At 38.3% G+C, this 11,151-nt stretch overlaps 1 protein-coding gene across 1 annotated transcript in view; it reads right to left on the bottom strand.

Annotated features, from left to right (window-relative positions):
* Positions 1-11,151, bottom strand: part of nrxn2a (neurexin 2a) — a 386,538-nt gene that overhangs the window by 198 nt on the left and 375,189 nt on the right. The window contains 3 exon segments of the mRNA XM_058757921.1: positions 1-2,567; positions 2,570-2,905; positions 5,969-6,047. The exon segment at positions 1-2,567 is cut by the window's left edge and continues 198 nt beyond it. Coding sequence (XP_058613904.1) covers positions 2,110-2,567; positions 2,570-2,905; positions 5,969-6,047 — 873 coding nt within the window. The 3' untranslated portion in view covers positions 1-2,109.

Here is an 11,151-nt window from a genome sequence, read left to right as displayed (position 1 = left end):
TTAGATTTCATCTCACAGTAACACTTTACAATTACATTAAGAACGGGAATATACTTTGACCAGCATAGGTAAATGACAATTATATCTTAAAGGAACAAACAAAACAAAAACACAAACAGAAAAAAAAGCCCTGTCAATGACGTAACAAAAAAACAAAAAAAACAAATGTAAAATGGAGGTATGGCTAGGTGTAATGCTTCATTTTTTTTTTTTTTTTTACCAAATTCAATAAAATCCCAAAACATTATTCCCCCCCCCCCACATTTGAAAATCACTTCGTGTAACTGAAGTAATATCTATTGTGAATAACATTTTTTTTTTTTTTCATTTGCAGAGAAAGGACTAAACAAAAACCGCTTTGCAATAACAAGGAATGTCAATTCAGGAAAAACATATTTTTCAAATGTGAGAAATATCTAGACAGTATACTGTGTTTTTTTTTCTTCCTTTTTTCCTCCTTTCCAGGAGGTGTCCTTAGATACAAAAGTCTGGACACAAGGTTGTGCTGCTTTATCCATAAAAGTCTTGTCAGTTCGCTCCTTTTCGCTTTCTTTTAAGGTTTGGGAGGTGGTGAGCTGGCATCCCGATGAGAACGAGTTCCTTTTTTTCCCTCCTAGAAGAGATGCCACACAGTTCTCAAAATATGATTTCGCCTCCGTTCTCTTTATCCTGTTTGTTTCACTGTCTGTACTCTCATTCGAATGGGTATTGGGCTGTAGTTTCACACCATAGAGAATATAAGAGGCAAGAGAAAGAGTTCTCGTAGTCTTGCGTATATCTTTCTCATGCCGGAGGACGAACGAGGACGAACACTCACACACACACACACACACACACACACACACACACACACACACATACAAGCGCACACGCATACATGTATGCACGATACACACAAACCTGTCTCCTGAAGCGTTTTCAGCAATGTCCTGTATTTACATAGATACAACATCTTTTGTCCAAGCTGATGTTCAGTTCAGGACAGTCACGCTTTCTGAGGTCTCTTTTGTCCGCGTCGTTCTCGCCCATGGTGCTATCTAATCCCTCCGGGTGAGATGAGAGTTATCAACTTTATGTATTTCATATAAAAAAAACTCCCATGGAAAGCTGAATGTGAATACATCATGCATGGAACACAATTAGTAGCCTAACAGATCACAATGTTTTGGCACCATGGAGAGAGAGAGATAGATGCCTACTGAATGCCTTTCATTTGCTTTTTTAAGTTCTAACAACCTTCTGAGCTCTTCTACACCTGCTTGTGGAGGTGTTGCTGTCAAAACAGGCTTCACCGTCTGATCTGCCATTCTAAGAGAGAAGGTGTTTGTGAAACCATGGCGGATAAACAACAAAGAAAGAATTAGATTCATGTTAGTTTCATGGCGGAGAGAGATAAATCCTAATTTCTACACTGACAAAAGATCCCAGCGTGGAAATGAATTCAAACTCTTCGGCTCAATCAGAGAACTAAACAGAAGATGTGATGTTATCCGCCGCCTTTCCAACCAAACACGTTTTTCCAGTGTCAGATTTAACATCTCCACAAGAACTGATGGGAGCATCTGCTTGTCTCGTGCAAATAACTAACACAATTGCTTCTGTTCTTCATGAATTATTACAACGAGGGCCAGCGAACGTCTCGTTGAAGATCTCAATTTCATAGCTCTGTGAAGATAATATTAAACAAACGTTCAAGAATAGCACCAAAAGCTTGTGTGTGGAGACATCTGTTAAACCGGCGGGTTTTCTCTCCCTGTCCATGGTGTTTCGTTACTCTGCCGTGGAGGCCCGGACCACGCAAAACATAAATTTTTAATCGCAAAGAGGGCATTACATCATTTGGAATGTAATGGAAGATTTTCTTTAGACATGATAGCGATAAAATTACATACAACAATGGCTTCGCAAGACAGAAACGAAAGGAAGAGCTATCGCTCAGTGTTCCTTCCTCCTCATTCCCTACGTCCGTATCTTTCGGTGGCAGAAAAATGTTTGGAGAAGTAAACAGAAGATTGTGTGGCTTAAATGTTTGAGGATGCAGAGGAGGTGATTTGAAGGTTTAAAATCCTCAGCACACTTCCTGTCTGTGAACCTCCTCCTTGGTCTCTCTCAGACGTAATACTCCTTGTCTTTATTCTTCTTGCCCTTGGTGGACGTCTTTGCGACGGCCGCAGTTGTGCTCGGCGTCTTCTCTTTGACCACGGCGCCGTTGCTTTCGGATCCCGAATTGCGGCTCTGGTCCACTTGATAAGAACCTTCGTCTCGGTTGCGGTACTTGTACATGGCGTAAAGAAGGATGAGGATGCAGAGGGCGGCAGCCGCCACGATGCCCACCACCATGCCTGTGGTGCTGCTGGACTCCCTGATTACCTCCACGGCGCCCGGGCGGCCCTTCTCCATCAGGTCGGTGGGGTGAGCTGTGGGCACATGGGGGAAACCAGGCGGGTAGGTTAACCCTGGAGTGTGACGGGAGGACGGGGCGGGCGGCAGGAGCACCTGGTCTCGGGTGTTCATTTTGCCTGCGGGGATATGGAGCTGGTTGGGGTGTGTGGTGGGGCCGGGATTGGGGGGCGGTGGTCACCTGGGCTCTGGCCTCCGCTCTTGCCCACGGCGGGGGGCGGCGGTAGGACCGTCCTGTCTGTGACCATGGGGGAGTTTTTGTAAAAGTCCTCGTCATCGGACTCCGTCATTTCTCCGGAGCCGAAGGCCGATACCTCCATGGGGTCGCCGCAGTCCTCCTGGTCTGGAGGGCATGGCGGGCGGGGTTCAGACAGGACAAGGGACTCTTTGGTGGTTTGGAGAGGGGTCAGGGATGTGGGAGGGGCGGGGATGGCAGGGTAACGGGTGGCTATGGGAAGGGGGTCTTGGGTGTCCACGGTAATTATGGGCAACACAAGTTCACCTCCTGGGATGAGAGAGGAGAAAGGATGAGAGGAAAAACAATTAGCAAGGACTCGAGAATGTCTACATGCACATACACGCGCACTCTATTAATAACAGAATTAGAATTCTATTCTGTGCAATTTATTCTAAAACCAAGATTCTACACACAGTACTTTATATTCATATGTAAAATGTTACAGTATTTTCTAAACCTATTCAAATGACTAACATAAACATGTCTAGATCACTACAGTAACATGTAAAACAACCAACTCATATCTTGAATAGCTCTTGGCTCTTCTTTGGTTAAACAAGATAGCAAACCATGGAGTTTGGGTAACTTACATCAACAAATAGGCCGCATGATTTTTGCATGGAAAAAAAGCAAATTACAAAAAACAAAAGGAGTGTAAGATGGTCCCTTTAAAAGCACAAATTTTCTCCCCTTTATACTCTTTGACACACTCATCTGTGCTCTAGGTGTTAATTTGACAGATTTCACCATGCAATCCTCTGCATATGTGCATTGTGTGGTAAGTTAAATGCTGTGTCTCAAAACCCAGTTAGCTGATTTCTGTCTAATGCTCTATAAGAAAATTATCTATATAGATCTTATTACAAACAAAATGGAAGCTCATGAGTGGATTTGACTTATATGAGATCTGAGATGCTCTTTTAAGGCAGAGACTTCTGATTCCGATGTTGGCATGTGATTCAGCTAACAAATTCAATATAAAGCACACAGACAGTTAAAACACATTTTAATTATATACACTACTTTTCAAATGTTTGGAGTCAGTAAGTTTTTTTAATGTTTAATTTAGCAAGGACACTTGCTAATTGATCAAAAGTGACAGTACAGCCATATATAATTAAAAAAAAAGATTTCTATTTCAAATAAACATTCTTTTAAATGAGTAAATGGCTCATTTGAAAGAGGAGTAATGGCTGCTGAAAATTCAACTTCATTCACAGCATCAAACTACATTTTAGATTTTTTGTTTTTATTGTTAACATTAAAAAATTATCACAATATTACTATATTTACCTTTTTTTGTCATTTATTACTCTATTTACTCTATTTTTATCAAATAAATACTATATTATCAAATAAATACTATAGGCCAGTTTTACTAACAGCTTGCAACAGCGCAAACAGTCTTTTGGCGTTAAAATAGTACTGTCAGATTTTACTAAAGACGCGCAGTGAAGAATCAGCGCTGAAAAGGTGTGGACACAGTTATTTTTGCGCCTGACCTTATTGAATATGCATTTGTAGGAGTTTCCCTTTCAGACGCAAAATTTATGGGAGAAGGGTATTCAAATGAATCACGCAACGAGATTTACTAAGGTTTGCGCTTGTCAAATTACTGGTATTTTAAACTATTTTGCACTTGAAATTGCTGCAATTATTGAGGAGGCACTGCAGAGAACAGAGAGCGTGTGGTAGAAGGGAGAGGATTTTTTTCCACATGCATTAATTTATTTGGAATCCAAGAAGAGCATGAAAATATCGTTTGCCAAGCCATGCTATTTTTTAATTTGCTTCAGGAAATAAAAGACAACTTGGAGTCACGCAATACCAGGTCTATCAAAACTTCTTGCAACCCTTCATTTTTTGGCCTCCGGATCTTTTCAACGTACTGTGGCTTCTTTATTTCTTTATTTGTGATTATGCTATTTTGCGCTGTGCTTGGTATATTGCGTTTGTCAACATGTAAATGAGATGTTGCGTCTGTGTTCTTTATTTTGCGCGTTGTTAGCAAATCATCCGCAGAAATTTCCACACCCATCAATGCTGTTTTGGAATTGTGCTCTCGTGCTAATGTGCCCTGTTTAGTAAAACTGGCCCCAAATTTTCATCAATAAATACAAAAACATGAAAAGATCTTACCAACCACAAACTTTTGAATGGTAGTGTAAAACTTCATCATGCCTTTAATACTTGGGGAAAAAAAGATAACTTTAATTTTAAAAATATTTCTCATTGAATGGAGCTTGTCGCATCACATTATGGGATGGCCTTATGTATGAAACAAAAAAGCAATACTTTAAATAATGGGTAAAATTAGTTATTTTTAAACGTTGCACAGTTTTGCACAGGACTGCACAAATGATGCACAAACGAGCCAGGCATTCAGCAGACTAGATTTTGAGACAGAGCCAATAAATAAGGCTGTTGTAGCAATTATTTAATAAGAAATGTCTGGGTTAATGTGTTTAATTTTGCAACATTCCATTTAAATAAAATAATCTGAAATGAAACCAAAGGCTTGGACAAATGTCAAACAGCAACAGCTGATTTTCCAGATGGGCCATCAGAAACAACTCAACCACTCAACGACACTGAATGATTGCAACATAATGCACAATCACAAGAGAAATAGCTGAGCACAGAGTAATAATTCCAAGTACTATGCAACACGGTTTGATGTCACACCTATTTTACTGATATATGAATGCTCAAAGCGGAACCCAATGATGGAGTGGAATGGCCACTTAGCGTTATGAATAGCCCAGATGGTAGAAGGCCACCCTTTAAGCAATATAACCCTTAGTCTAAACTCAGTCAGATCAGCTCATAATTTAGTTCCTAAATGACCTGCTGAGCTCTAAAGTATACTTTGTTTATAGCATCTATGGGGTTAATATGGGAGAAGAGTGCTAACAGAAAAGCATTATGGGAAACAGAATTCACATTAGGAACACAAATGAAAATTTACACTATATTTTAGATCCAGCTGAAGCTATTTCCTGAATATTTGCAATAGTTTCATTTTACATATAAAAAAAGGTTTTTACTGAACACATAAGATATAAAAACTTAACATAGTCTTAAAAATTAACAAAAAAATTAAAAATGATTCAAATTGAAGCTCTAGCTGGAATTAAAATGAGGAATTATCTATGGAACTGCACTACATCCAAACGTTATATATCCGCAAGTCATTAAAATCCACTGCTTAATTAAATTTTTTAATTTCTTTATTAAAGTAGTTTGATCTGATGTTTGTGCTGCCTGTGAGTGTCTGGAGCATGTGTGGGTCTGTATGGCCTCGGTGCTGCTGTGTGTGTTTGTACTCACCAGTGCCGGGCTCACACTCCTCCAGATCCTCATCATCACTGGGACATTCGGCTGATGCCACCAGCAGGTCATCTGAGTTCTGAAAGAGAATACCGGTACAGATGGTTAAGTTTGGAGGCAGATTCTATTTATTCTGATTTCTCTGCACCCTTCTCTGCAAGCAATCTGAAATTATTACTGTTATCTTATTTGCCCGGTTTTCATTTAAGCCCACTGCTTTTGTCATATTTTAGTCACTTATGCCCCAGGTGTTTTCAGCCTTTTTCACATTAAAATGTTTCACTAACTTTTCTATTATTATTTCTACTTTTCAAATACCTTTTGATATTATAGTTTTACTCTTGACCCATACTGTAAAAAAAAAAAATTATGACATTTACGGTAAAATACCGGCAGCTGTGGTTGCCAGAACTCAACCGTAAAAAAATAAGGTAGCATCATTTTAGGTTTTACAGACTTAACTTAAAATCACAGTAATAAAGGGTATTTCAGTAGTTGATATACATTAATATACCAACCCACTGAATTACTAATGTCTGTTTTGTACCATTGTAATACACTGACAACTACCAAAAAAAGGTGGTGAATGTCACATGATGAACCAAAGTTCACAATCACACAGCTCTTCCACAAGCTGAGGAGGGAAATACTTAAATATAGAAGGTGCATAAAGTGATATTTCAGTATCACTTGCAGTATACTCAAATAATGCAATAAACGTTAATTTAAAGGGGTCCTATTATGCTTTTTCACTTTTTGAATTTTAGTCAGTGTGTAGTGTGTATGTTTGGGCATAAACAGATCTACAAAATTACAAATCTCAAAGTCCACTCCAAAGGTTGATATTTCGTTTTTAAAAGATCCCTTTTCAAGAACTACAACGAATGGCTCGTTTGGACTACAAAGTTGTTTTCCTTTATTTGTGATATCACAAAAATAATTCCAGACTACAGAAATAGAATGGTTGGCGGGTGGGGAGAACGCTTGGTTGAGCACTGCACGTTTCAAAATCGAAACCCGGTGTGGGTGTTTTTATATCACTGTATTTCTGAAGGAAACCAACTGTCTTCAGAAAATTGTGGATGTCATCATTTTCATTTCATCTTGCATGTAATGTCTGATAAAGCAGTATTTGTGAGCAGATCACTGTTTTGTGTACAGCGTTACCGGGAAACCTCGCTCCATACCACTCCAACAGCGCCTTCTGCTGGCAGAGAATTAATTTGCATATATATGCCACCACAAACAGAGTAACTCTGTGGGACTATGGTGTAAATAAATTCAACTGTATAACAGTTTCACTGCAATTCATGTTATAATGTTAGAATTAAAGAATAATAAACATAATACATATTACCGGTGCACGTATCTGTACATAGTAAATGCAGTTATTTTTAAGTTGTTGTTGACATCCTATCTAAAACGTGATTTAGCCACAAAAACCTAAACAACAATAACGTTACCACTTTAATATGTCTTGCAATATCCGTGCGTGCAAAGGTTCTGCACATTCCTCTTGTTCAATATTCTCGAGGTCTGAATTTATATAGCAATACTGACGAACTTGCTGTTTTGGCAAGGGGCGGGGCAGTACTGAAACGCCGTCTAAGCTGTTCACCAAACCCGGAACTAATCGAGCCGTTTGTGCCAGGCTGGGGAGAGAGGTATTGTAATAATGTAAATTATGTGAAAAATAATGCGATTTTCGAACCACCAAGCATGAGAGCATGTTCTAGTACACCCCCAAAACAAAATCAAGACTTTGTAAAAGAACATAATAGGACCCCTTTAACAACATTAGATGCAAGATAATACCCTAATGTACACAACTGTTAAGAAACAACTAAGAAGAAAGTTATTTCAACGAAAAACATAAAATGTGAAGTGCCATGCAGGGAATTCTGGGAATGTCAATTTTCGGTTTCTCACTTTAAATTATACAATGACTTGTTCTTTTTCACTTCCAAAAAAAAAGTCATTTTAACAGTGTTTTACTGTAGAATTACAGTAATTCACCATATATACACTGTATTAAACAAACTGTTAACAAATTAACAAGTTTTTACTGTTGCATTGTTACAGCTAAACAGCTTACTGTTAAAATCACATTTTTTTTTATTTGTATTTTTTTACAGTGCAGACTTTCTGAAAGTATAAAACAACAGAATATACAGGTGCATCTCAATAAATTAGAATGTCATGGAAAAGTTCATTTATTTCAGTAATTCAACTCAAATTGTGAAACTCGTGTATTAAATAAATTCAATGCACACAGACTGAAGTAGTTTAAGTCTTTGGTTCTTTTAATTGTGATGATTTTGGCTCACATTTAACAAAAACCCACCAATTCACTATCTCAACAAATTAGAATATGGTGACATGCCAATCAGCTAATCAACTCAAAACACCTGCAAAGGTTTCCTGAGTCTTCAAAATGGTCTCTCAGTTTGGTTCACTAGGCTACACAATCATGGGGAAGACTGCTGATCTGACAGTTGTCCAGAAGACAATCATTGACACCCTTCACAAGGAGGGTAAGCCACAAACATTCATTGCCAAAGAAGCTGGCTGTTCACAGAGTGCTGTATCCAAGCATGTTAACAGGAAGTTGAGTGGAAGGAAAAAGTGTGGAAGAAAAGATGCACAACCAACCGAGAGAACCGCAGCCTTATGAGGATTGTCAAGCAAAATCGATTCAAGAATTTGGGTGAACTTCACAAGGAATGGACTGAGGCTGGGGTCAAGGCATCAAGAGCCACCACACACAGGCGTGTCAAGGAATTTGGCTACAGTTGTCGTATTCCTCTTGTTAAGCCACTCCTGAACCACAGACAACGTCAGGCGTCTTACCTGGGCTAAGGAGAAGAAGAACTGGACTGTTGCCCAGTGGTCCAAAGTCCTCTTTTCAGATAAGAGCAAGTTTTGTATTTCATTTGGAAACCAAGGTCCTAGAGTCTGGAGGAAGGGTGGAGAAGCTCATAGCCCAAGTAGCTTGAAGTCCAGTGTTAAGTTTCCACAGTCTGTGATGATTTGGGGTGCAATGTCATCTGCTGGTGTTGGTCCATTGTGTTTTTTGAAAACCAAAGTCACTGCACCCGTTTACCAAGAAATTTTGGAGCACTTCTTGCTTCCTTCTGCTGACCAGCTTTTTGAAGATGCTGATTTCATTTTCCAGCAGGATTTGGCACCTGCCCACACTGCCAAAATCATCAAAAGTTGGTTAAATGACCATGGTGTTGATGTGCTTGACTGGCCAGATACTCTACAGACCTGAACCCCATAGAGAATCTACGGGGTATTGTCAAGAGGAAAATGAGAAACAAGAGACCAAAAAATGCAGATGAGCTGAAGGCCACTGTCAAAGAAACCTGGGCTTCCATACCACCTCAGCAGTGCCACAAACTGTTCACCTCAATGCCACGCCGAATTGAGGCAGTAATTAAAGCAAAAGGAGCCCCTACCAAGTATTGAGTACATATACAGTAAATGAACATACTTTCCAGAAGGCCAACTATTCACTAAAAATTTGTTGAGATTATGGTGGGTTTTTGTTAAATGTGAGCCAAAATCATCACAATTAAAAGAACCAAAGACTTAAACTACTTCAGTCTGTGTGCATTGAATTTATTTAATACACGAGTTTCACAATTTGAGTTGAATTACTGAAATAAATGAACTTTTCCACGACATTCTAATTTATTGAGATGCACCTGTAGTATACAGAATAAACAATATTCAATATAAACATGAATTATTAAAACGTTAAAACTATGATTATTTAAACAGAGTGGAATAAACAAACAATTTCAATATTTATTGTGTGATTTATATAAATGTAAAAATTACAGTTGTCTTACAATAAACAATTTTGCCCACAATTAATTACTAAGATTTTGTTTGTTTGTTTGTTTCAGTGTACAGTGTTTACCAGGGAGACTATGTTATCAGTGAAGAGCATATTTGATATAATATGAGAAAATATATATAAATATTATTATTAAAATATTATATTTTTGAATTTTCAATTTATAACTTTGTAAAATAATGCAAAAAGTGTGAAAATAAAATTGAACGTATTTAGGATACATAAAATTCTACCTAGGAAATTACAATTAGCAAGACAAAGGAGTCCGGCATTTTATCAACAAAAAAAAGAAAAAGAAGGTAAACATTTCACTTCCACCACTTCCTAAAATGTGGCGAAAATGACAGTGTTTGAAATGTCATTTTAAAGCACTGTAATGAAAATACTCATGGCATCCAGAAAATGAAAGAATTATTCTATGATGTATGTCCACTGTTTCAACTGTATTTTCTGAAAATGCACAGGCTCAAAAGCACCCACGGCTGAAGAAACACCCATTGGCTGCGGAGGCATTTGTTCAGTTCTTACGATGCAGTGATGCTAGACCAAATGGCTTCGCTGACCCTTGGTTTGACCTGAGTTTGAATTAACATTCCCGACTCATACCTCACATTCATAAAACATGTAATTGGATCTGGGCCATGACTGATTTGGGCGCATCAGTTTGTCCTTTCCTATCGAGAGGTCAGAACAATTTCGCTGTTCACTCATATGGGCATATTTATCTGTTTGCGAGGCTGGGAGCATAGACAGAACGAGCCTCCCCTTTCGAAGGCTAGATGAGGTATATGGAGGCATTTATTGATGATGACACCAGTATTTGCATTTGCGCTCCCTATTTTAATACACACAAACAAAAACACAGCTAGAGGAATACCTTTTTCATATGCATGTAATGAAAACAATCATGGTAAGCATCATAAACTATTAAAGAGTGTGTGTGCTTTCAATAATGCGATTACTGAGATAATACTTGTCGTTTTTGACCACGATTGACATGCATATACTAACCAAATTGGCTTGTAGAGAGTCTTAATCGGTCTGGGTGAAACAGTGGCGTATTGATCTATTCCACATTTTGCTAGCGTTTTTCACCATTGTCAGCTACAAATATTTCAAAACCTCAACTGGCCAGAGCTAAATTACTTTCGAACGTAAGCTTAATGCGAAAAACATTCTGTTTTAAAGCCTTTCCATAATATCAGCAATGTTATTATGCTTTATTTACACAAAATATACAAAAACATTTTGTGTCCTCAACATCCATCAAATACAGATGTAGCTGAACTCTGCTGAAATGGAAAAAAGACGACAAACA

This window comes from Onychostoma macrolepis, chromosome 21, assembly GCF_012432095.1.
Source record: "Onychostoma macrolepis isolate SWU-2019 chromosome 21, ASM1243209v1, whole genome shotgun sequence".
Taxonomy (NCBI): Eukaryota; Metazoa; Chordata; class Actinopteri; order Cypriniformes; family Cyprinidae; genus Onychostoma; species Onychostoma macrolepis.
Note: the sequence above shows the minus strand (reverse complement) of the source record. Positions and strands in the feature narration are given on the sequence as shown.